Genomic DNA, 27,629 nt, shown 5'->3' on the forward strand with positions numbered 1-27,629 from the left:
GGGACAAAGCATAAACTCCTCCCTTGGGAGGCATAGTACCTGGTAATAAATTAATGGCACAGTCATAGGGTCTATGTCCATAACCCTTTCACCTCCCCCTCGTTATGGAGGTGATTCCAAAGAATTTAGAGTTTTTTTAAACCAAATTGAATACCACTTCGAAGCCTCCCCAGGTTCATTCCCTACAGATAGATCAAAAATTGGCTATCTAATGAACCAATTAACAGGAAAGTCCTTAACCTGGGCTAACCCCTTATGGGAGAGTGGAGACGCAGTAGCCCGTGATTACAGTGTCTGACTGGGCTTTGTTGAATACCTCCTTTAAATCCAAATACTGTGGCGGTATCTGTGTGGTCAGGGGAGGTGCAATAGGAACATTAATGGTACCAATTGGTTGTGGTATCTGCTTTAAGCAAACACCTTTGCATCTCTCACCCCAACTCACAATCTCTCCTTCAACCCAATCCAAACGTGGATTGTGTTTCAGGAGCCAAGGGAAACCGAGTATTATCGGGCATGTAGGTGAAGATATAATTTGAAGGACCATCTCTTCAGAGTGAAGAATACCCACTGAGACAGTGTGTGGCAGAGTTTCGTGTGTGATGAAAGGCTGGGTAAGAGGCCTTCCATCACTGGCCTCGACTGCTATAGGTCTCTCTTTCTGTCTTAAGGGCAGGAGATATTTTGCAGAGAACTCTTTGTCTAGGAAATTCTCCGCTGCCCCAGAGTCAATCATAGCCTCACACTGAACAGTGGTTTTCTTAAAAGACAAGGTAACTCTGACAAGGAAACGGTTCTTAGTCAATTTAGGGGACATATACATCACACCTAAGGTCGGTCCCCATACGTGCCGTAGGTGTGCAAGTTTTCCGGCCGAACCGGGCATGACAATCTTTGATGTCCCTTCTTGCCACAATACATACATAGCCCTTCGTTACGTCTGTGTTGTCTCTCTGCCTCAGTGAGTTTAGCACTACCCAATTGCATGGGTTCAGGTTCTGGAGGAGGAGCTTGGCTACTCACCACTGGATTAGAGAACCGAGGGGCTATGGACAAATTAGGACGTCTATTACGTTGTTTGTTTTTCTCTCTTTCTCTGAGTCTGTTATCGATATCTATCATATACGCAATAAACTCATTGAGATTAACCGGAAGGTCTCTAGCTGCGGTTTCGTCCTGTATACTCTCAGCTAGACCTTCAGAGAAGGCAGCCACCAGACCACTATTGGTCCAGTCAACTTCAGACGCCAGTGTTCTGAACTCTGTGGCGTAATCGGCTACAGAGCGACTGCCTTGTTTTATTCTCATAAGGGCTTTGGTAGCGTTCTTCTCCCTGCCTTTAGGTTCAAAAGTAGCCTTAAAAGCTGTGAGGAAGACACTGTAATCACGGGCTACTGTGTCTCCACTCTCCCATAAGGGGTTAGCCCAGGTTAAGGCCTTTCCTGTTAATTGGTTCATTAGATAGCCAATTTTTGATCTATCTGTAGGGAATGAACCTGGGGAGGCTTCGAAGTGGTATTCAATTTGGTTTACAAAACCTCTAAATTCTTTGGAATCACCTCCATAACGAGGGGGAGGTGAAAGGGTTATGGACGGTGGTTTATGTGGTACGGGAACCACTACAGGTGGCGGAACAACAGGTGGTACAGGAGGGACCTCTAAATAGGCAGTCCTCTGGAGCAAGGTCTGAAATGCCTGGGCAAATTGGTCTAACCTGTGGTCCATATCCTCCACCCTACTCTCACAAGCAATCATATGTTTGTATAGTTCTGCAGGATCCATGGCCCTGTCGTAATGTCACGACTACTAGTGTGGTCCAGCACGCAGAAACTATGTAAAGATATACATATATAAGGAAAGGGAAATAAAAGGATAGAGCGTAAACCGGACCTTAGAATGGCCGGACTAATACGCTAGAGACAGAGAATGGTCAAAGGGAAAGCCGAGGTCAGGGAAGCCAGAAAATACACAATACCGTAAAGACAAGCCAAGTCAAGGAAACCAGAATTTAGAATAACCAGGGAAAAGCCAAGATCAGGATACCAGGAAATCAGAAACACGAAAAATGAGCACTCTCAGGAAACCAGGAAACGGAAACCACGACAGGGCAAAGTACTGGGGTGAGTTAGGGATTTAAATATCCCTCTCTATGCTGTGATTGGTCAGAGGGCGACCTCTGACCCCAAAACGTGCGTGTGCGTTGACGTTGTGACGTCACGCACACGGTATAATTCCCGGGGGCGGGGCTAGTAATAGACGCGACCACGCGGTCGGCGCCATCTTGGATCTGTGCGTGATGCCCGGAAGACCTGGGGGAGCGGTTCCCAGCTCGCCGACGAGCAGGTAAGCTCGTGTTGTCGGCGCGGTCGTGCTGGTGGGGTCACGGACGTGAGACTTGGCGTGCCGGCGCCCGCAACAATACGCCACTTACATTCCACAACCAGAACAAGAATTAAGATCAGCATTCAAAGCTCTAGCTATGTAACTTATGTCTAATAACGTGATGTGTTTATGCCAACCTTTTTGCCCTCTTTTATTACAGGCCTACCCCATACGTCGGTTCCGGCACACCACAACCGACTGTTATATTCTTATGTACTTATCCTACTTTACGTCTTATGTCCCCGACTACAAATAGAAAAGCGTAGCCTGTAGTTGTGGGAGGGGTTACCCGGCTATAAAAGCTCAGGCCCCCTCCTAATCAGTACTGGAATCACTGAGTTCATCCCTCCCACCACAACCCTCTATTACTATTCATGGGTAGGCCCTCTTTTATTACAGGCCTACCCCATACATCGGTTTCGACACACTACAACCGACTGTTATATTCTTATGTACTTATCCTACTTTACGGCTTAAAAAAAAAAAATATATATATATATACACACACACATACACACACACAACCACAGATATACACACAGACATATTAGGTTATTGTGTGTATATAAAAATGTGTATGTGTTTGGTAGAAAGCTCCCTTATTTGGTGTCCTTATCTACTATTTATCTACTAAACAACTGAAATTTAGAAAAGGGCTTTTTAAATTTTGATCTTTTAGCTGTTTAGTAGATAGTTGCTTAAATTGGTGCCCATATGTGAGATTTCCATATTTAAAGATACCAAATTAGAGTACTGTTTAGCCGATAGCTCCCTTATTTGGCGTCCTTAAATATGGCAATTCCACATAAAGATAGCAAATACGGGAGTTATCTGATAAACAAAGATCGAAGGTGTCAGCAAGCCCACAACAATAAATTTGGGTGGTTAATGTAAATTCAATGCAAACGTGTGTTCTGATTCCAGAATACACTGCATGTTGACATCAGACAGCCCATCCCCTAGTGAAACGTTTTAGTGCCCCCCCTCCCCCCCAGTTTTGACTGTGGTATCTTATGTGAACCCCACCCCCCCTTCATGTATATTGTTCCTAGAGTCGCCACTGTGTCTGCATGTGTGTTTGTGTATCTGTGTGTGACTGTGTGTCTATGTATCTGCATGTGTGTCAGTGTGTTAAAGTTATCAACTAGAGAATCTAGATGGTGTTAGTTATTGCTCTGCTTTCCAGCTTAGGTGCCCTCAATGGCACAGGGTATAGGTGATTTCTCTCAGTTAGTTGATACTACCTGTCAACTAACTAATGGAAATCACCTATACACTGTGCCATTGAGGGCACCTAAACTGGAAAGCAGAGCAATAACTAACAATATCCAAATTCTCAAGTTGGGATAGATTTATGTTTTGGATAGATTTTCTAATAGAATACTTAGTGGTCCCTCTCTTTTACCTTTATTATTTAACTTTAGAAATTCACTTAAAGGGATACTATAGTGCCATAGTGCTTTGTATTCACAAAGCTGTATTACTGGCACTATAGCTTCCTCTGCTTCACCCTCCCTATATTTCCTGGCCATATCAATGGCCGCACAACGATGTGTAGCTCATCCCTATCCCTGGTTAGACAGGGACTAATTAAAATAAGGGTACAAGTACCCTCCTATTTCCTCCTCCCCTAGTTTTTTTTATTTCCTGTTTCTGTTTCTTTGGCTTAACTGAGGGTCTTCACTTTCTATCCCCAAGGGAGTTCAGCCTCTCTTCCTTGGGATGTCACAGCCCTGTGCAAAGGTGTCCCCTGAAGAATTCCCTTTAGTGACCAGTGACAAGAATTCAACTTGCAGTGACAGTGCTGTTGATCCAAAAGAAGGCAAAAATCCTAGTCTACCTCACCACAACCACCTAGTCAGGGCAGGTTGTTGTGCCTAATCATTAAATTCATGAAGCACCAATATTGAAAAAGCAATAATCAATTACCCTAAGGTTTTTGAAGATATTGGTGGGCTCCAAAACCCTATTTGGGATGAGTGAATTGAGTATTTGAGAAAGGGAAAGACACAGACACCAAGTACTTGTAAATAATCAATATAAACTTTATTGACTAACAGAGACTTAATTAATAAGTAATAACTTTTAATCTATAGTGCACTTCAGTTTAAGGAAACAGTTTAATTATCTAGATATTCAGTTTAAGTCATAAATCACCATTAGAGAAGCTTGCTGCACTCGACTGAGATAACTTCTGGCAGTCAGGCTTGAAGGGACCCTCTCTTTCTGGGAATCAGCAGAACCATCAATACGCGTCTGTATTACAGGTGGGTAGTACTCCAAGCAAGTGCCAAGTTTTCTCGTCTTTTATATCTTTCTTAACAGAGACTTACAAATGGGATGGATGGTCTGTACTTTTCCATCGTCTCCTTATCAGTGCAGCCCAGCAAAGACCTTGCAAAAGCGTTGGATGGGACCAGCAGCTGGCCAGGCTGTTCAGGCCCACCAACAATATCATGCCAGGTCTGTACAGTTAATTATCTCTTATCTAAAAGCTAGCTATGTAAAAATAATTATCTTGTGATGGTATGAATGAGTCATTCTGGTGCTGTATTTTGTGGTTATTAAAATTTTCAGTGCTATGTATTCGTAGCTGTGGCATCCAGGCCTGCATCTAGTGATACTGCCTGTGTGTGCTTATATCCTTACCGGCGCCATCTTAACTATCTATAAGAGTTTAATTTGCTCAATAGTGATCAATCAATCATTCTTAATTAATATGGAATATTATTATCACACCAGTGCAAGGATTTTTGCCGCCCTAGGCAAAAGAAAAATGTGCCCCCCCTCCCCCCATCCATATTATCTGCCATATGAACTAATGCCAGATCTGCACAGTGTGTAAAAAGCCTTCAGAGACCGGCTATAGACACCAGAACCACTACATAAAGCTGCAGAGATTATAGATTAGTGCCACAGGGCGAGTATGCCCATAAGGCCCACCCATAAGTCCACCTAAATGTTCCACCCATGAATTCGCTCACAGGGAGTGGAGTGTGTAGGGGATGTGTTACGTGTTAGTGTAGAGGACCTAAAGTGTGTGCTTATGGAATGTAGTGTATAGGGATACCAGTTTGTGTAGGTGATGCAGTGTGTGTGTATAGTGGATGCAGTGGGTTTTGTGTAAGGGATAGAAAGCAGTGTGTGTTTGTGTGTAAGGAATGTATTGTGTGTTTCTGGTTGTGTTTAAGGGATGCATTGTGTGAATCTGTGTTTGTATGTGTAAGTGATGCAAGATGTGTTTCTGTGTGTGTGTAAGAGAGGCAGTGTGAGTTTGTGTGAGTGTGTGTAAGGGATGCATTGTGTTTCTGTGTATGTGTGTAATGGATGCATTGTATGTTTCTCTGTGTGTAAGGGAAGCATGGTGTGTTTCTGTGTGTGTGTAGGGATGCATTGTGTGTTTCTGTGTGTGTATGGATGCAGTTTGTATTTCTGTGTATGTATAGGGAAGCATTGTGTGTGTAGTGTGAAAGAGAGAGTTTGTTGGGTAGGATGGGGCTGAGTCCTATCAGCCCCTTTGTGCTTCTCTTTCCCCACTTCCTCAGCCTCTCTCCCCTCTTGCCCCTTACTGCTCTCCGCTCCTGTCCCTTAGAGCTCTCCCCTTCCCCACTATCCCGTAGTGATGTCCCCTGTCCCTTAGTGATCTCCCTGCCCCCTTTGCCGTAGTGCTCTCCCCTCCCATCCCTTAGAGCTCTTTCCTGCCCTCCCACATCCCTTGGTGCACCCCACATCTCTTAGTGATCTCTCCTAACCCCCCTCCCCCCAAAGAGCTCTTCCCTGCCCCTTAGTGGTCTCTCCTCTTCTCCCCTGTCCCTTAGTGGTCTCTGCTCTCCCCCACCCCATTAGTGGTCTCTCCTCTCCCCCCTCAGTGGTCTCTACTCTCCTCCCTGCCTACCTTAGTGTACTCTCCTCTCCCCCCTCCCCCTTAGTGGTCTCTGCTCTCCTCTGCCCCCTAGTGTTCTCTCCTCTCCCACCCTTTCAATTAGTCGTCTCTCCTCCCCCCTCCATTAGTGGTCTCTCCTCTTCCCCCTCGTTGTCTCTCCTAACCCCCACCCTTAGTGGTCTCTCCTCTCCCCTCACCCTTAGTGGTCTCTTCTCACCCCCTTCCCCTCTTCCCTATTGGTCTCTCCTCCACCCCCCACTCTTCCCTAGTGGTCTCTCCTTACCCCCTCCCTCCCTTAGAGGTCTCTCCTCTCCCGCCCTTTCCATTAGTCATCTTTCTTCTCCCCGCCTTTCCATTAGTGGTCTCTACTCTCCCCCCTCGTTGTCGCTCCTCTCCCCTCACCCTTAGTGGTCTCTTCTCACCCCCCTCCCCTCTTCCCTAGTGGTCTCACCTCCACCCTCTCCCTTATTGGTCTCTCCTCACCCCCTCCCTCCCATTGAGGCCTCTCCTCCACCGACCCTCCCATGGTGGTCTCTCCCCCCCACCTACCCCTCCCATGGTGGGCTCTCCTCCCTCCCATGGTGGCCTCTCCTCTCCCCTCACCCTTAGTGGTCTCTCATCCACCCTTCCTCCCTCCCTTAGTGGTCTCTCTTCACCCTCCATCCCTCCCTCCCATTGAGGGCTCTCCTCACCCTGCCTCCCTCCCTCTCATTGAGGCCTCTCCTCCACCCCCCTTCCATGGTTTCTCCCTCACCCTCCCATGGTGGTCTCCCCTCACCTCCCCCTCCCTTGGTGGTCTCAGTCTCCCCTCAACTCCCCCTCCCATGGTGGTCTATCCCCCCCTCCCATGGTGGTCTCCCCTCCTCTCAAGGTGGTCTCTCCCCCCCTCCCATGGTGGTCTCCCCCCACCTCTCATGGTGGTCTCTCCCCCCCTCCCATAGTGGCCTTTTCCCACCTCCCATGGTGGTCTCTCCCCACCTCCCACGGTGGTCTCCTCCCACCTCCCACGGTGGTCTCTCACCCCCCTCCCATGGTGGTCTTTCCCTCCCTCCCATGGTGGTCTCTCCCACCCCACCACCTCCTCCTCCCATGGTGTTCTCTCCCAACCCCCAGCTCCCCATCCCATGGTGTTCTCCCCCCCCCACCTCCTCCCATGGTGATCTCTCCCTCCACCTCCCACGGTGATCTCTCCCCCCTACCTCCCATGGGACTCCTCCCATGGTGGTCTCTCCCCCCCACCTCCTTCCATGGTGGTCTCTCCCCCTCCTTCCATGGTGGTCTCTCCCTCCACCTCCCATGGTGATCTTACCTACCACCTCCTCCCACGGTGGTGTCTCCCCCTTCACCTCCCACCTCCCCCTCCCATGGTGGTCTCGCCCCACCTCCCCCTCCCATGGTGGTCTCGCCCCCCCTCCCATGGTGGTCTCTCCCCCATTCCCCTCCCATGGTGGTCTCTCCCCCATCCCCCTCCCATGGTGGTCTCCCCCCACCTCCCACGGTGGTCTCCTCCCACCTCCCACGGTGGTCTCCTCCCACCTCCCATGGTGGTCTCCCCCCACCTCCCATGGTGGTCTCTCCCCCCACCTCCCATGGTGGTCTTTCCCCCCCTCTAATGGTGGTCTCTCCCACCCCCCCTCCTCCTCCCATGGTGGTCACCCCCCACTTCCCACTTCCATGGTGGTCTCCCCCCCTCATGGTGGTCTCTCCCCCCTACCTCCCCCTCCCATGGTGGTCTCTACCACCCCCCACCTCCCCCTCCCATGGTGGTCTCTCCCCCCTCCCATGGTGCTCTCCCCCCACCTCCCCCTTCCATGGTGTTCTCTCCCACCCTCTCCAACCCCCCACCCCATGGTGGTCTCCCCCCCACCTCCTCCCATGGTGTTCTCCCCCCACCTCCTCCCATGGTGTTCTCCCCCCACCTTATCCCATGGTGATCTCTCCCCCACCTCCTCCCATGGTGATCTCTCCCCCCCACCTCCCTCCTTCTCCCATTGTGATCTCTCCCCTCGCCTCCCACCTCCTCCCATTCTGGTCTCTCCCCCCACCCCCTCCCATGGTGGTCTCTCCCCCCCTCCCATGGTGGTCTCTCCCCCCACCTCCCACCTACTCCCATGGTGGTCTCTCCCCCCCCTCCCATGGTGGTCTCTCCCCCACTCCCTTGGTGATATCTCCCAACCTCCACCTCCCCCTCCCATTGTGGTCTCCCCCACCTCCCCCTTTCATGGTGGTCTCTCCCCCCCTCCCATGGTGATCTCCCCCCACCTCCCCCTTCCATGGTGGTCTCTCCCCCCACCTCCCACGGTGATTTCACCTCCCACCTCCTCCCATGGTGGTCTCTCCCCTTCACCTCCCACCTCCCCCTCCCATGGTGGTCTCGCCCCCCCTCCCATGGTGGTCTCGCCCCCTCCCATGGTGGTCTCACCCCCCCTCCCATGGTGGTCTCTCCCCCACCTCCTCCCATGGTGTTCTCCCCCCACCTCCTCCCATGGTGTTCTCCCCCCACCTTCTCCCATGGTGATCTCTCCCCCACCTCCTCCCATGGTGATCTCTCCCCCACCTCCTCCCATGGTGATCTCTCTCCCCGCCCCCTCCCATGGTGGTCTCTCCCCCCACCTCCCACCTACTCCCATGGTGGTCTCTCCCCCCCTCCCATGGTGGTCTCTCCCCCCACCACCCACCTACTCCCATGGTGGTCTCTCCCCCCACCTCCACCTCCCATGGTGGTCTCTCCCCCCCCTCCCTTGGTGATATCTCCCAACCTCCACCTCCCCCTCCCATTGTGGTCTCCCCCACCTCCCCCTTTCATGGTGGTCTCTCCCCCCCCTCCCATGGTGATCTCCCCCCACCTCCCCCTTCCATGGTGGTCTCTCCCCCCACCTCCACGGTGATTTCACCTCCCACCTCCTCCCATGGTGGTCTCTCCCCTTCACCTCACACCTCCCCCTCCCATGGTGGTCTTGCCCCCCCTCCCATGGTGGTCTCGCCCCCCCTCCCATGGTGGTCTCGCCCCCCCTCCCATGGTGGTCTCTCCCCCATCCCCCTCCCACGGTGGTCTCCCTCCACCTCCCACGGTGGACTACTCCCACCTCCCACGGTGGACTCCTCCCACCTCCCACGGTGGACTCCTCCCACCTCCCATGGTGGTCTCCCCCCACCTCCCATGGTGGTCTCCCCCCACCTCCCATGGTGGTCTCCCCCCACCTCCCATGGTGGTCTCCCCCCACCTCCCATGGTGGTCTCCCCCCACCTCCCATGGTGGTCTCCCCCCACCTCCCATGGTGGTCTTTCCCCCCCTCCCATGGTGGTTGCTCCCACCCCCCCTCCTCCTCCCATGGTTGTCTCCCCCCACTTCCCCCTTCCATGGTGGTCTCTCCCCCCTCTCATGGTGGTCTCTGCCCCCCACCTCCCCCTCCCATGATGGTCTCTACCACCTCCCCCTTACCATGGTGGTCTCTCCCCCCTCCCATGGTGGTCTCCCCCCACCTCCCCCTCCCATGGTGGTCTCTCCCACCCCCCACCCCATGGTGTTCTCCCCCCCACCTCCTCCCATGGTGTCCCCCCCCTACCTCCTCCCATGGTGTTCTCCCCCCCACCTCCTCCCATGGTGATCTCTACCCCCACCTTCGCCCATGGTGATCTCCCCCCACCTCCTCCCATGGTGATTTCTCCCCCCCACCTCCCTCCTCCTCCCATTGTGATCTCTCCCCCCCCACCTCCCACCTCCTCCCATTGTGGTCTCTCCCCCCACCTCCCCATCCCATGGTGGTCTCTCTCCCCACCTCCTCCCATGGTGGTCTCTCCCCCCCAACCCCCACCTACTCCCATGGTGGTCTCTCCCACCCTCCTCCCCCTCCCATTGTGGTCTCTCCCCCCTCCCATGGTGGTCTCTCCCACCCCCCACCTCCTCCTCCCATGGTGGTCTCCCCCCACCTCCCCCTTTCATGGTGGTCTCTCTCCCCCCTCCCATGGTGGTCTCTCTCCCCCCTCCCATGGTGTTCTCCCCCCACCTCCCCCTCCCATTGTGGTCTCCCCCACCTCCCCCTTTCATGGTGGTCTCTCCCCCCCTCCCATGGTGATCTCCCCCCACCTCCCCCTTCCATGGTGGTCTCTCCCCCCACCTCCCACGGTGATTTCACCTCCCACCTCCTCCCATGGTGGTCTCTCCCCTTCACCTCCCACCTCCCCCTCCCATGGTGGTCTCGCCCCCCCTCCCATGGTGGTCTCGCCCCCCCTCCCATGGTGGTCTCGCCCCCCCTCCCATGGTGGTCTCTCCCCGGTCTCTCCCCACCTCCCACGGTGGACTCCTCCCACCTCCCATGGTGGTCTCCCCCCACCTCCCATGGTGGTCTCCCCCCACCTTCCATGGTGGTCTCTCCCCCCTCCTCCCATGGTGGTCTTTCCCCCCTCCCATGGTGGTTGCTCCCACCCCCCTCCTCCTCCCATGGTTGTCTCCCCCCACTTCCCCCTTCCATGGTGGTCTCTCCCCCCTCTCATGGTGGTCTCTGCCCCCCACCTCCCCCTCCCATGGTGGTCTCTACCACCTCCCCCTTACCATGGTGGTCTCTCCCCCCTCCCATGGTGGTCTCCCCCCACCTCCCCCTCCCATGGTGGTCTCTCCCACCCCCCACCCCATGGTGTTCTCCCCCCCACCTCCTCCCATGGTGTCCCCCCCTACCTCCTCCCATGGTGTTCTCCCCCCCACCTCCTCCCATGGTGATCTCTACCCTCACCTTCTCCCATGGTGATCTCCCCCCCACCTCCTCCCATGGTGATTTCTCCCCCCCCCACCTCCCACCTCCCCCCATTATGGTCTCTCCCCCCACCTCCCCCTCCCATGGTGGTCTCTCTCCCCACCTCCTCCCATGGTGGTCTCTCCCCCCCAACCCCCACCTACTCCCATGGTGGTCTCTCCCCCCTCCCATGGTGGTCTACCCCCACCTCCCATGGTGGTCTCCCCCCACCTCCCCCTTCCATGGTTGTCTCTCCCCCCTACATCCCACCTCCTCCCATGGTGGTCTCCCCCCCTCACCTCCTACCATGGTGGTCTTTCCCCCCCACCTCCCACCTATTCCCATGGTGGTCTCTCCCCCCACCTCCCCCCTCCCATGGTGGTCTCTCCCCCTACCTCCCACCTCCTCCCATGGTGGTCTCTCCCCCCACCTCCTACCATGGTGGTCTCTCCCCCCCACCTCCCACCTATTCCCATGGTGGTCTCTCCCCCCACCTCCCCCCTCCCATGGTGGTCTCTCCCACCCACCTCCCACCTACTCCCATGGTGGTCTCTCCCCCCCACCTCCCTTTCCCATGGTGGTCTCTCCCACCTCCCATGGTGATCTCTCCCAAACCCCAACTCCCCCTCCCATGGTGGTCTCCCCCCACCTCCCCCTTCCATGGTGGTCTCCCCTTCCTCCCATGGTGGTCTCCCGCCACTTCCCCCTTCCATGGTGGTCTCTCCCCCACCTCCCACGGTGATCTCTCACCTCCCACCTCCTCCCATGGTAGTCTCTCCCCCTGCATCTCCCACCTTCCCCTCCCATGGTGGTCTCACCCCCCCACCTCCTCCCATGATGGTCTCTCCCCCCACCTCCCACCTACTCCCATGGTGGTCTATCCCCCCCTCCCATGGTGATATCTCCCAACCTCCACCCCCCCCTCCCATTGTGGTCTCCCCCACCTCCCCCTTTCATGGTGGTCTCTCCCCCCACCTCCCATGGAGATCTCTCCCCCCCACCTCCCACCTCCTCCCATGGTGGTCTCTCCCCCTTCACCTCCCACCTCCCCCTCCCATGGTGGTCTCGCCCCCCCTCCCATGGTGGTCTCGCCCCCCCTCCCATGGTGGTCTCTCTCCCCCTTCCATGGTGGTCTCTCCCCCCTCCCATGGTGGCCTATCCCACCCCCCACCCCATGGTGTTCTCCCCCCCACCTCCTCCCATGGTGTTCTCCCCCCCACCTCCTCCCACGGTGATCTCCTCCCCACCTCCTCCCACGGTGATCTCTCCCCCCACCTCCTCCCATGGTGATCTCTCCCCCCACCTCCTCCCATGGTGATCTCTCCCCCCACCTCCTCCCATGGTGATCTCTCCCCCCACCTCCTCCCATGGTGATCTCTCCCCCCACCTCCTCCCATGGTGATCTCTCCCCCCACCTCCTCCCATGGTGATCTCTCCCCCCACCTCCTTCCTCCTCCCATTGTGATCTCTCCCCCCACTTCCTCCCATGGTAATCTCTCCCCCCACCTCCCTCCTCCTCCCATTGTGATCTATCCCCCCACCTCCCATCTCCTCCCATTGTGGTCTCTCCCCCCACCTCCCCCTCCCATGGTGGTCTCTCCCCCCCACCTCCTCCCATGGTGGTCTCTCCCCCCACCTCCCACCTACTCCCATGGTGGTCTCTCACCCCTCCTCCCCCTCCCATGGTGGTCTCTCCCCCCCTCCCATGGTGGTCTCTCCCCCCTCCCATGGTGGTCTCTCCCACCCCCACCTCCTCCTCCCATGGTGGTCTCCCCCCACCTCCCCCTTCCATTGGGGGTCTCTCCCCCCCTCCCATGGTGGTCTCTCCCTCCCATGTGTTCTCCCCCTTCCATGGTGGTCTCTCCCCCCCTCCCATGGTGGTCTCCCCCACCTCCCCCTTCCATGGTTGTCTCTCCCCACCTCCTCCGAGGGTGGTCTCTCCCCCCACCTCCTCCCAGCGTGGTCTTTTCCCCTATCACCTCCCTCCTCCTCCCAGGGTGGTCTTTCCCTCCCACCTCCTCCCATGGTGGTCTCTCTCCCCCCACCTCCTCCCATGGTGGTCTCCCACCTCCTCCCATGGTGGTCTCTCCCCCCCCACCTCCCACCTCCTCCCATGGTGGTCTCGCCCCCCACCTCCTCCCATGGTGGTCTCTCTCTCCCCCCCACCTCCTCCCATGGTGGCCTCCCTCCCCCTCCCATGGTGGTCTCCCTCTCCCTCCCATGGTGGTCTCTCCCCCCCCCCCCCGCCTCCCCCTCCCATTGTGGTCTCCCTATATATATATATATATATATATATATATATATATATACACACACACACACACAGGCAAAGAAAATGCCTTTTTTTTTACAGTAAGAGCAATAAGGATATGGAATTAATTGCCAGAAGAGGTGGTTTTGTCAGAGTCTATACAGATGTTTAAATTGCAATTGGATAAATACTTGCAAAAACATAACATACATGGATACAATTACTAATTAGTGGGGTAATAGCTGCTTGATCCAGGGAGACATCTGACTGCTATTTTGGGGTCAAGAAGGAATTTTTTCCTAGTTTGTTGCAAAATTGGAAGTGCTTCAGACTGGGTTTTTTGCCTTCTTTTGGATCAACAGCAAAAGCATATGTGAGGAAGGCTGAACTTGATGGACGCAAGTCTCTTTTCAGCTATGTAACTATGTAACTATGTAACACACACACATATTTATGGGTGCCAGATACCCCCTTCTGCCTACTTTTATTTATTTTTTTATTTACAGACAATCCTGGAGAGAGGTAAATCTTACCTTCTTTTATGATTCCCTGGTGGTCTAGAGTTAATGTCTTTTAGTTTCACTGCTTTTTTGCCGCATTTCTGACAATAATTGGGAAGTTTTGACGGCTCACGGCATCTGGGAGGCGCCATCTCACTCGGCGTCCAGTCCGGTGAACCGTGCATGCGCGAACCAGACGGTTGCATCATGAAGTTTTTTGTGCATGCGCCATATAGACAATTCACGCATTTGATCGATCGGGTTGTGCTGAATTGCGTCATGGGTGACGCCGCAAACCTTTTAAAGGCGCCAACATTGAGATTTCTTTAGCTGTTCAGGCTCTGCAAACCCTAAAGATCTCCTGCATAGCCAGAGTTTCCAGCTTTTATGGTATTTCAGTCATTTAGAGATCCAATGGATAAAAAGATGGACTTACATCTCTCTAAAGTCTATGTTGCAGCAGGCACAGGTTTCCATCCAGCAGTAGCTCTTACTTCAGTTTCCAGAGCATTAAAGATTTGGATGGAAAATTTGGAGGAAAATATTCAAAAGGGCAGAAGCAGATCCTATCTTCTAGAGGGCCTCAGAGACATAAAGCTAGCAGTGGACTTTACTTATGAAGCCTCAGCAGACATGGTGAAAACCTTAGATGGAAATATGTCTCTCCGTCTCAGCCAGAAAATGCACTATGGCTCAGATTCTGGTCAGCTGATGCATCATCAAAATCAAGTCCGTGTGCCCTACCCTTCCATGGGGAGAAGTTATTTGGGAACCTAGATGAGTGCATAAAGAGAGCTGCAGAAGGAAGATAAGCATTTCTTCCACAAGATGGATCAACAGCAAAAACATATATGAGGAAAGCTGAACTTGATGGACGCCGGTCTCTTTTCAGATATGTAACTATACTATGTAAGATCGTAAACCCAGAGTAACCTTTCTTTCCAAAAGATATCCAGATTATTCTTACTTTCATGACTCCAGATCATATAGACCAGGAAGAGAGTATGGGAGATCCAGTGGCGTACACATGACCCATGGGGCCCCGGTGCAAAAATTGATCCGTGGGCCCCCCCCCCCACTCTGCGCGGGCCGGGGCAGCAACACATGGCGGCGGGCACCTGGTCGCAGGGGTTGCGACCGCGGTATGTACGCCACTGCATGCAGATGCACACACACTTAAAGGACCACTACAGACACCCAGATCACATCAGCTCAATGAAGTGGTCTGGGTGTCAGGTCCCTCTAGTTTTAACCCTGCAGCTGAAAGCATAGCAGTTTCAGAGAAACTGTTATGTTTCACTGAGGGTTAATCCAGCCTCTAGTGGCTGTCTCACTGACAGCCGCTAGAGGCGCTTGCGCCATTTTAAGACACTGAACGTCCATAGGAAAGCATTGAGTAATGCTTTCCTATGGGCGGTTTGAATGCGTGCGCGGCTCTTGCCGTGCATGCGCATTCGGAGCTGAGAGGCGGAGGGATCCCCAGCGCCATGGGAGTCCGGCGCTGGAGAAAGGTAAGTGCTGAAGACACACACACACACTCTCACGAACAAATGCATACACACTAGCTAACAGACACACACATTTACTGACAAAGACACACTCAGCGGCAGACATACATACACACTCACTTACAAAACATACACTCTCACTGACAAACACACACTCACTAACAGACATCAAACAGACTCACTAACACACACACACACAAACACACTCAGTAACAGACACACAGTAACACACTCACTGACACTCACTAGCAGACACACACTCTAACACAAACACCAACACTCACACTAACACACACACACTAACGCTCACACACACTAACACACACACACTAACGCTCACACACACTAACACACACACACACTAACGCTCACACACACTAACACACACACACGCTCACACACACACTAACACACACACACACACACACACTAACACTCACTCACACACACACACACTAACACTCACTCACACACACACTAACACACACACACACTAACACACACACACTAACACACACACTAACACACACACTAACACACACACACTAACACACACACACTAACACTCACACACTAACACACACACACACACACTAACACTCACACTAACACACTCACACACACACACACTAACACACACACACTAACACTCACACACACACACACTAACACTCACACACTAACACACACACTAACACTCACACTCACACTAACACACTCACACACACACACACTAACACACACACACTAACACTCACACACACACACACTAACACTCACACACTAACACACACACAAACTAACACTCACACTCACACTAACACACTCACACACACACACACTTACACTTACACATGTTTTTTTTTTAATTTAATCCCCCCAGCCTCCTTACCTTTTGGAGTGCTGAGGGGATTCCCTGGGGTCCAGTGGTGCTGCTGGGCTCCTGGGGGGGGGGGCGGTCACCCGGCGGGCTGGCTGGTCCTGCGGGCGCGCGAGGGAGCACTCTCCCCTGAGTGCTTCCTCTTCAGCTCCCTCGCGCGCCGCGTACTGATACCGGCGCCGGAAGATGACATCATCTTCCGGCTCCGGTATCAGTGCGGTGCGCGAGGGAGCTGAAGAGGAAGCACTCAGGGGAGAGTGCTCCCTCGCGCACCAGCCGGCCGCCGGGTGTAAGCAGGGCCAGCCTCGGGGGGCCCGGAGGTGGCCGGCTCCTGGGCCCCCCAGGAGAAGAGGCTGGCCCAGAGCGTACATACCGGGTCGCAGGGGCGGCCGGGCCCCCTGGTGGGCCGGGCCCGGTCGCAGCCGCGACCCCTGCGACCCTGGTATGTACGCCACTGGGGAGATCCCAGCCATGGAAATGAGGACAGATCTCAATCAGAGGAGGCAAGTCTCGAGGCTCTTCATTCCACAAGAATCCCAGATCCTTATGACGGGTTTCCCTCCCAGTCAGGAGAAGTATGAGCACACCTGCTACTATTCCAAAAGGCATGGAAGCAATCAACAAGAGATAGATGGGTATTGGATATTATCCGAAGAAGATATCTTAGAATAGAAAGAAGGGAATAGCCATTTACCACTAATTAGACAACATCTTAATCCTGGCAGAAAACAAAGACACTCCTGATCCATAGTCAACTCTGTATGTAGTTCCTTCTACTTCATGGGTGGAAGATCAACAGAGGAAAAAGTCAACCACATCCATCTGAGAACATGAGGTACCTAGGAGCCATGTTCAACACTTTCAAAGGCATGGTTCAGTTGTCTCCAGAAAGAGGTATAAATCTTATGAAGAGAGATGTTGGCATCCTATGTCATCTCAGCAGCAAAATGCTATAGGTCTGACAAGGCAGGCAAAATGGAATGAGGAAGTTTCAGAATATTTTAATTTGCCAATTCATATCAGGAAATCTGCAACAGCCCATCAACATTTCTCTTCAGGTTCAATCCCTGATGTGGCTATACAAGAGGTTCCTATTCAGAGGATTTCCCCTTGGAAACATTCATTGGACTATTATAACTACAGATGCCAGCCAATGGGGATGGGGAGCCCATCTTCAAAACCATTTAATTCAAGGAAACTCTCAGTAACAAACACTCCCTCGAACCTCGTAGAGATCATGGCAGTGTTCAAAGCTCTGAAGTATTTCAAAGCACATCAAAATCAGAACATACAATACAACGGTGGGTAGCTTACATCAACCATCAAGTAGGAACCAGAAGTCGCAGTATGATGAAGATAATGAGACCGCTAATGACATGGGCACTAGTACATGTAGCAGGTTTAACAGCCATCCATCTTTCTGGAATACAGAATTCGATAGCTGACTTCCTAAGCAGAGTGGAAATAGATCCATGAGAATGGAGTATTTCGAGCAAAATATTCCGAAATATAATAGAGAAATGTGGATTACCACAAATAGACCTAATGGCAACAAACAAGAACAGAAAGTTGAAGGACTTCTTCTCCAAAAGTCTCGATCCACAGGCCATAGTAAGAGATGCATTGTCAAGCAGATGGCTATTCAGTCAAGGATATGCATTTCCCCCAACTCCACTCATCTTTCCCCTGCAGAGGAGGCTAAGACAAGAGAAAGTACCATTATTCTCATATGGCCATGCAGACCATGGTTTCCACTGCTGCTGAGTCTCTGCAAAGAAAAACCATGGCAGCTCACCCAAATCCAGCCTCCCTCAAACTGATGGCGTGGAAATTTAAAGGCAAGGACTGAAAGACAAAGATGTTTCCCTATTGGTGATCAACACTATTAAAGGCAAGAAAGCATTCCACTTCCACCACATATTGCAGAGTCTGGGATGTCTTTTCTACAAGGGCCATGTCTAAACAAATAGAGAGTTTTAGTCAGCATCTACTAAAGATATTGTGGAGTTCTTACAATCCGGATTAGATAAAGGTACATATTTCAGCTCTCTCGGCCCTGACTGACCATAAATGGGCTTTTTCACACGGATGTGGCCAGATTCATGACAGCAGTATTAAAGATAAATTCACCGATTAAGCCTATTGCACCTCCATGGGACTTACAGCGGGTTAAAAAGCACTGAAATCTCATCATTTTGAACCTCTAGAATCTGTTTCTCCTCATCTCCTCACCATAAAAACATTCCTTTTGGTGGCCTTAAATTTGGGCAGAAGGGTATCAGAGCTTCTCACTCTATCAGCTAAAGAACCATTTGCAGTCTTTCACAAAGATAGAGTGATCTTAAAAACAGTTCCTTACTTTGGCTTTCCACATAAATGAGGAAATAGTACTCCCAGCATTACTGTCACGGTCTCTTACCTTACTCCTTCGCGCCCATGTGGTGTAGGATCCGAAGCCGGCTCCACTCTCAGTGCTTTCGGCATGTCCTACGCATACGCACCGATGTCATGGATGGTGTCAATGACGCGACCCCGTGTAGCGGAGTAGTAGTATTATCCACGGTATCTCCGCTGGCAGACAGAATAAAGCAGGTACAAAGTAGGTAAAATCCTGTAAGTCACATTACAGGGTTTGTCCAGTAGTGGACTACATGGGGGACTGAGTTTACAGACAGAATACTCATCATACACTGCTGTACCAAGGAGATAATTACCCCAGAATGCATTGCTAATGGGATTATCTCTTGGTACAGAGAAATACAGTTTTTACATTAAAATCCATAACTGCCCTAATATCCCTCCTAGGCAGCTACTAAGCCCTTTATTACATAACTGGGACCTGAGCGCACGATTAAGGGAACTTGTGCTCAGATCCCAGCACAAATAACCGAACGCCGTTCATTTTACCATATCAGGACCACTTGGTTTAAAACAGTTGCATTAACTGAGGGAACGAGATTCCCGAAAGAAGAAAACTCCCGAATGGCTTGGAAGTCCAGCGGGGCTTGTGTTGCCGAGTAGCCGAATTTAGTTCCAGGCACTCGGCGACAAAACCCCGCTGACTCTCCGAAAACAAATATGGCCGCCGCCATGTGTTCGGTACACGAACGGCGGCCACCCGCAACAGACATTAATTAGCACGGATTCATTGTTGCAAAGTACCTAATTGGAGACACACGACCTGCTAGGGGTGGTCTCCCATGCAGTACTTTGCTTATTCCTTATTTGCTCTTCTTCCTGGGCAGCTGTGGCCAAGGTGTCCCCAGAACTTATTTGCAAGGCAGCTACTTGGTCCTCGACAAACACTTTCATAAGACATTATGAAATAGATGTAAAGGCTGGTCAATTTGATCAATTTGGTAAAACTGTTCTTTCTGCATCCAACTTATAAGTTTGATTTACTTTACTTGTTTTCACGTTTTTGGTTTGCTAATACACTGGCATTATTTAATCTTGAGTCCAAATTTTTTTATTCCTACCTTGGTTATTGCTTGGGTATTACCCATTGTTGTGCTGCCATGGATATGGCCAGGAAAGAGGAAAATGTATTCATACTTACCGTAATTTTATTTTCCTGGTAGTATGCCATTGGAAGCACAAAGATCCCGCCCTGGGATATTGCTGGAAACATGACTGAGGGAGGAGAGGGTACTTATACTCTTATTTTATTTAGTTCCTGTCTAATTAGGGATAGGGAGAAGCTACCCATTGTTGTGATGACATGGCCTATGGCCAGGAAGAGAAAATTATGGTGAGTATGAATACATTTTCCTCTATATAGTGTTTACTTACTTATATCATTCATGGTCAGTGTTCAATATTTACAAATGATAGAGACTGTGTAGAACTGTCAAGAGAGTGTTCATCTCACAACTGCAAATTAAAACTTTGTTGGCCCCTTTTGGGATAATTAATGCTCTGGAGAGATGAGACAAAAGTGCAACTTTTAGAAAACATGAGACTCTTGCACGAGAGCCTGATTTGACTTCTGATGTCATGGCGCTCCTCAGCAGTGCCCACACCCACGCAAGAGCTTTTTCTCTTCCTCCAAACAGAAGAGGAAAAGCCTTGCATTCCCATGTGGCGTTGCCATCTTGGGATCTATCAGCTGCCCATTCTTGCAAGGCTTTATTTGTAGGCAGAGTTTGTATGTTTGAATGTAAGCATGTTTTTGTATGAAGTATGTGTTTGTGAACGTAGGGGTCTATTTGTGTGTAGTGTTGGCATTTTAATAAAGTTGTGTTTGTATGTACTGTTGCCCCTTTAACCCCTTAAGACCGCAGCCAAATGTACAAGTTGTGATCAAAACAAAACGTAAACAAAACCTGGCATTTGCGCTCTATGTCTGTCCAACCGTAATTCACCTCTTTCATAATAAATGCACCCACACTTATTATATATCATTTTATTCAGGGGAAACAGGGCTTTCATTTAACATCAAATATTTAGGTATGGAACATAATTTAATATGAATAAAATATAAAAAAAAGGGAGAAAATAAGTTTTTGGTTTTTTTTTCTTAGTTCTACGTAACATTTTAACTGTGAATGTCAAAATTCTGTTTGCTTTTAAGGTAAGGAAAGTTCGAAAAAGGCGCTTAATTATTATTAATTGAAATATGGATTACCCTCTTAAATTCACACAATGATCTGGACTGGAGGACTGTCACAAACTTACCTGTGCCGCATGCCCATGCCACTCCCCTCAACGTGTGGCTGTATTTTCTGCAGGGCTTAGGCCACGCAACCTGAACACTATGGTCTGAATAGTATACTCACCTTCGGTTCCACTAGCGGCTCCCTCTGCTGGTTCGCGGCCCGAACTGCAGCTCCAAAAATAATTAAATTGCCATAACGTCACGCCCTTAAAGGGACCGAGTCTTGGTAACCCCATGCTGTTTGAGGTCGCTCAGATGACGTGGACCAATGAGAACTCTTTTGAACCTATTTAAGGCCTGTTCTAGCCCTTACTTCTTGCCCTTTCATGGTTTCAGTCCTGAAATACGTTAGTGCTATTCAAGACCTCGGCTCGTATTTGACTTGTGATTTCTGGTATCCTGACCTCAGCTTCGTATTTTGACTTGTGATTTCTCATATCCTGACCTGGCTTCATATTTGACTTGTGATTTCTGGTATCCTGACTCTGCTTCGTATTTGACTCGTGATTTTTCTGGTGTCCTGACCCGGTTTTGTATATACTACTTGTATTTCTGTATTCCTGACCTTATTTCTTGCTATATTAATAGCTTGATAATACATCTTTCGGATCCACCTTTTGTGGATTTCCACTCTTCATAGGTGTTGGGGTACGACCCCCATGACAAGGACCTAGCGGATTTAAATTGTTTTAGAATTTATGTTAACATTGAAATTTCTATAGTATTTTTATTTGACTTGTGTGTGTGTGATAAATGCAGAATAAAGTATTTACTAGTCAAGCTATATTCCTGCTGCTGCTTTACACACCACTCTGCACATTACATGCATTAAAGCACTCTGTGCTTTAATGCGTGTAACTTAACTGACACATTTGTAGTAATAAAGTAACATTCCTGATGAAAGTTTTTTACTAGCACATTCCATTCTTAAAACAAAAAAGTCATGTAGTTAAAGGGGCACTCCACTACCCAAGAAAAAAATAAAATCACTGTTTAATAATGAATACATGTGTGCATTTAGTTATGCATTTTTGTGTGGGGTATTTAAGGTTTGCAAAAGCGGCAGAACTTCTGCCTGAAACCTTTGCATGCCTTCCCTTTCTAACCTTGCCAAGACTTTCTGTGGCTATTCAATTACAGAAATATTAATGAGAATTTCAATGAGAAGTCTATTCAAGGCCAGAGCTCTAAGTTTAGCTCCACTAAGCTAAACAGCCAGGAAGTAATAACACCAGTTGTTTGACTGACAAACAAGGAGGTGTAACAAGATTCATTTATAAAAGTTCAAATTTCTATTTAAATTTGCACTTTTTGTAAAATTAAAAATAAAAACACTCTTCACACATAAAAGATAAGCTTTAGGGGTCTGGAGTGTCCATTTAATGTGTTGTGCATGATCATTACAGAACCTAGCAAGAAAATAGTATAAACTATATTTCAGTAGATCATGCTGTATTAATAAGTTCACAATGTTTTTTTCCAACACAGCAATGATAATGTCCTCTATACTAATTAAGACCATTCTAGTTCTGCTACTCATCATTTTTCTTCATTCTCATTTTTTCATTTCTTATACAGGACTACACAATAACTATGTATTTCCAGCAGAGTTGGAGAGATAAGCGCTTGGCATACACTGCTCTCCCTCTCAATCTTACATTGGACAATCGTGTGGCTGATCAGCTCTGGCTTCCAGATACCTACTTCCTAAATGATAAAAAATCTTTTCTGCATGGAGTGACTGTCAAGAACCGAATGATCCGATTGCATCCAGATGGCACTGTCCTATATGGGCTGAGGTTAGATATCCAAGTACTGCTCTTCTGTTGTCTCATTAAACCAGGAGTAGGCAGCCTTAGGCACTCCAGATGTTGTGGACTTCTCTGATGCGTTTCCAACATTATGACTATAAAAACATAATGGGAGATATAGTCCACCACATCATGATTTAAACCATTGAATTCATATGAACAATATGAATCATATTCCTATAATTAAGATAATTGTGTTACAGTCCCTAGAGCAGGGGTAATCAACCATCAACACTCCAGATGTTGTGGACCACACCTCCCATGAAGCTTTGCTATTATTGTGGCTGTAAAAGCATTAAGGGCGATGTAGTCCAAATCATCTGAAATGTCAAATGTTGCCTACCCCTCCTCTAGAGTATGTTTGGATTGTCCACACAACTAAGCAGTTTGAGACATTTGATTTAAACTATCAAAATAAATAATTGTGGTAGATATACAAAATGATAGAATAAGGACTTCTTAAAGGACATCAGTTGGAGAGAAATAATATCACATCAATTTCTATAGGACAAAAAAAAAGTCCAAAAGCTAGCTTGAAACAATCCTCAGTGAAAGTCTAATATTAATGAGGATAAATAAAGTATAGAGAATATGCACTTGGTAACTAGAAATAAAAGTCAATGTAATTCCCTATATGTAATAACCCCTGGTAATAACCAGGGGTCATTTTAATTATCTGGTGTCCAAATCTGCCTAAACTATAATAAATACAGATAGTCTCAGAGAATATAAAGAACAAGTGATTATCTAAAGTAACCAATAAGGGGTAAATACCCAAGTGTCATAAAGGCTTGATATATCATACACAGGTTGGGGAATATGTCCATAAATGGCTGTTCCCTATCCAGGCCCTAGCCAGAAGACTGTAGTATACTGTTGCTTTAGAAAGGACACTCTGGACTGTTTGTGGGGAAATCTATGGTCGGTGGCCATTTTGAGTTTAGTTGATCAGTCTCCAGTTTGTGTTTAGTGTATGCATCTGAGCTGAATAAAGAACTGCTCTGTGTGACCACTATCAAGTGGTGCTTGCCCCTTCTCTCCATGTAGAATACTACACACAGAAAACATTACAAAGACTACAGAGGAGAGATATCCCTATTTATCAGGAGTGCCAAATTTATACTCCCAGTCGAACTTTAAATAGATTATTATTTGACGAAGCTGTGCTCATGTGATCACCTGTTAAAATTAGTAAACAGATGGTGCATTGTAAATTTAGTTGAGGGATCCACATGACTTTGTAATATGCACTGCAGATTGCAATAAGCACTCAAGCATATATGCAGGATATATCCTAGGAGTAAAGCAAAATTATCGATCCACTATAGTAATATATTACACAGTTTACAAATGCAGAAAGGGGTGCCCATGAGGAGGAGAGCCTATAAACCAATGGCCAATTGGAAGCAAGGGGGCGTGGAATATGGGAAGAGTGTACTATTAAAGAAACAAACCATGATTATGAAGGAGGGAAAATTGAAATTCACAATATTCACATGGTGGGGAGGAAACAAGACTGAGAAGGGAGAGTAATGGAAAGGCAGAACAGTTATAGATAAGAATGGTTAGCACAGCTTGTAATTGGATGTATACAGCAGTTGACAGCAGACTCACAGACGTCAACCTGGATGAGTGGTAAGTAGAGTTGAGGGAACCCGGACTGTAAAGTTCAGGTTCGTACCGAACATTACGTATTTTGGACCCCGGACCTGAACACGGACATATCAGTGTATGTTCGGGTTGGAGTTCGGCGATTTAATGGCGCGTTTTGAAAGGCTGCAGGGCAGCCAATCAACAAGCGTTTGCCTTGTGTGCCCTTAGAAGCCATCACAGCCATGCCTACTAATGGCATGGCTGTGATTGGCCAGTGCAGCATGTGACCGAGCCTTTATATATAAGCTGGAGTCACGTAGCGCCGCGCGTCACATGAGCACTTATTAGTGTAGGGAGAGGATGCTGTGGCTTTCAGGGACGGATTAGGAAATAATTCTGCAAACTAGTACATTAGTGGGGTGCACTTCATATCTGAGAGTCAAATAGAAGCGTCAAATACTGTGGTTACAGCGCAGTTGTAAAAATACTAATTGTTTTGGTGCTAAACTGCTAAATAGTAAATTTGGGGCGTGCTCTTCATATCTGAGAGTCAAATAGAAGCGTCAAATACTGCAGTTACAGCGCAGTTGTAAAAATTCTAATTGTTTTGGTGCTAAACTGCTAAATAGTAAATTTGGGGTGTGCTATTCATATCTGAGAGTCAAATACTGCGGTTACAGCGCACTTTTACAAATTCCCTTTTTTTGCTCCTAAGAAGTACATTTGGGGCGTGCTCTTCATATCTGAGAGTCATATAGAAGCGTCAAATACTGTGGTTACAGCGCAATTGTAAACATTCTTATTTTCTGGGTGCTAATCTACTAAATAGTACATTTGGGGCATGCACTTTGTAACGGATCACCTGGCACCCCGACTTGGTACCTCCGTTAATGGATGCTCCTAGTGCTTCCTGAGGACTCCAAGCACTCTGGCAGACACCACAATCACCGAATCCGAGAAACCTTTAAATTCTCCCAAGCGTATGAATGCTGTAGACCATTGAATAGGAACCATACGAATAGGCTTGTACTCCTAGCAGTCAACTGGAACAGCATACAATAAATCCTTCCCCCAATAATGAGACGACACATCACTTTGAGGGTAAAACAGGAACTCTGGACTGGCTCATCCAGCCTGGCTTTTATTTCCAACTCACACATACAGGCCACACCCAGGGGGAGGCATAAAAGAACCAATGACATAGATGTTACCTCCCACACATCCCCTCCCCTTAGTGTGACACATAATCCCATTATGCATACAGTGTAAAATATACTTTTACACAACTTTCATAACTTTAAAACCATACATCACATTCACATAAAAATACATATCCACAATCAATCCATTCAGGGGAACAACATATTAAAAAATGTCATGAATCCGACCAGGGGTTCAAAAGTTACTAAAAGTATCTTTTGTTCCTTTCTAGCTGGCAGAAAAACATCCCCACAATGCACCCTGGTTTCCTCCCTTCTGCCCTGGAGTTAATTGGAGAAGTAATCCAATTACCCAGGACTAAAGGCAGACTCCATTAACCACATGGTTGCAAAACAACATAAAACACTTTAAAATACATAAAGTCACATTTACACATAACACACAGACATTTCACCTATCCCCAGATAGCTGGGATCTGCACGCACAAAACTACCGAATAGCGCGCAGATCCTACTCACACAGTACAATTGCCATGGAGCTAAAGTCTTTCCCATAGTCTTTCATTATATGAATAGGCTCCATGGTATGGCTATCTGGGGTATCACATTCCCATAAAGTCTGGTCCATAGTCCAAAGGCAAGAGGCGGGCAATCAGCCCCCTCCAAGGACACGTGGCGAGGTCGGTTTCGCCACACTTCTCCCCTTTACCCCCCAGACTAACAGGGTACTTGACCTCCTGCCGGTCAGTGCCCTTGTTAGTCCAGCAGCCCACCCACAAGACAGAAACAGCAGAGCATCCCACCCACAATAAACAGTTACTACACCTGGGTGAGGGAGAATCTTGTCCAGGTTCAGGTGCCTCACCACGGCTGTGTGGGGGACTGGTAGGCTGCCTTGGTAGGTTGCTGAGGGGGCAGAGACCAGCGGTACTCTGTCCTGTTGCCAGCACTACCACGGGAGTAGTCTGGTTGGAGCCTGGTTGCTGGAGACCGACTGTCTCCCCTTTAAATACACCGCTCTGCTGCTGGAGACCGACTGTCTCCCCTTGAGTTACACCGCTCTGCTGCTGGAGACCGACTGTCTCCCCTTGAGTTACACAGCTCTGCTGCTGGAGACCGACTGTCTCCCCTTTAGTTACACAGCTCTGCTGCTGGAGACAGACTGTCTCCCCTTTAAATACACCGCTCTGCTGCTGGAGACCGACTGTCTCCCCTTGAGTTACACCGCTCTGCTGCTGGAGACCGACTGTCTCCCCTTGAGTTACACAACTCTGCTGCTGGAGACCGACTGTCTCCCCTTTAGTTACACAGCGCTGCTGCTGGAGACAGACTGTCTCCCCTTTGGCTAAACAGCCCTGTTGTGGGGGGGCAGGACCGACCGTCCCTACCCCCTGTGCTGGAAGTGCAGAGACCACGGTCCCATCTGCACAGGTGTGGGGCTTACAGTCTCCCCCTGGTACATTAAGCTGCCGCTGGGGAGAGGTGGTAACCAGCTCCTCTCCCATTAGAACACTCTGCCGCTGGGGAATGGAGACTGGGCTCTCTATTCCCTGTACATTAATGATCCGCCGCTGGGGAGAGGTGGTAACAATCTCCTCTCCCATGCATACTTCCCGTCTCTGCGGAGGGAGACCGACTGTCTCTCCTCCCAGCACAGAGTCCTGCTGTGGGGGAAAGGGGGATGGGCTCTCTATTCCCTGCTGGATACTCTGCCGCTGGGGAATGGAGACCGGGCTCCCAATTCCCAACAAATCACACTGCCGCTGGGGAGGGAGGACGGCTCCTTCAGCTCCCTGTAACTTGGGCGCAGAGACCACGGTCCCATCTGCGCTGGTGTGGGGCTTACGGTCTCCCCTTGGTGGGTTAGGCTGCCGCTGGAGAGAGGGTGTAACAAGCTCCTCTCTCTGAACTGTAACCTGCCGCTGGGGATCTGGGCCGACTGCCCAGCATCCCTGTAGGGCCAGTAGAGAGACCTCGATCCCATCTCCACCTGCCATCTGTGGGTCTCTCCAGGACCAGTCTATGAGGTCTGGTTCTGCTTGTCGGGTAGGTTGGAGCTGCACGAAGCTGAGCAGGTGTTGGTAGTCCTGCTCCAGCTCCCACTCCCTTGTTACCAGGTGGGTCATGTCTTTGCTCACCTCGCATTCGTCAGCCCAGACATACATGCCCATCCGGTAGTCGTAGATGTCCCAAAACCTAGACCCCTCCGTGCTGCCAAGATCAATGTCGTCCTCCAAGGCATCCCATAATAAACCCGGGCCATCATAATCATCC

At 49.7% G+C, this 27,629-nt stretch overlaps 1 protein-coding gene across 1 annotated transcript in view; it reads left to right on the forward strand.

Annotated features, from left to right (window-relative positions):
- Positions 1-27,629, forward strand: part of LOC134573026 (gamma-aminobutyric acid receptor subunit beta-4-like) — a 326,649-nt gene that overhangs the window by 208,876 nt on the left and 90,144 nt on the right. The window contains exon 4 of the mRNA XM_063432387.1: positions 22,370-22,590. Coding sequence (XP_063288457.1) covers positions 22,370-22,590 — 221 coding nt within the window. The remainder of the gene's footprint in view (positions 1-22,369; positions 22,591-27,629) is intronic.

The sequence above is a fragment of the Pelobates fuscus genome, chromosome 9 (assembly GCF_036172605.1).
Source record: "Pelobates fuscus isolate aPelFus1 chromosome 9, aPelFus1.pri, whole genome shotgun sequence".
Taxonomy (NCBI): Eukaryota; Metazoa; Chordata; class Amphibia; order Anura; family Pelobatidae; genus Pelobates; species Pelobates fuscus.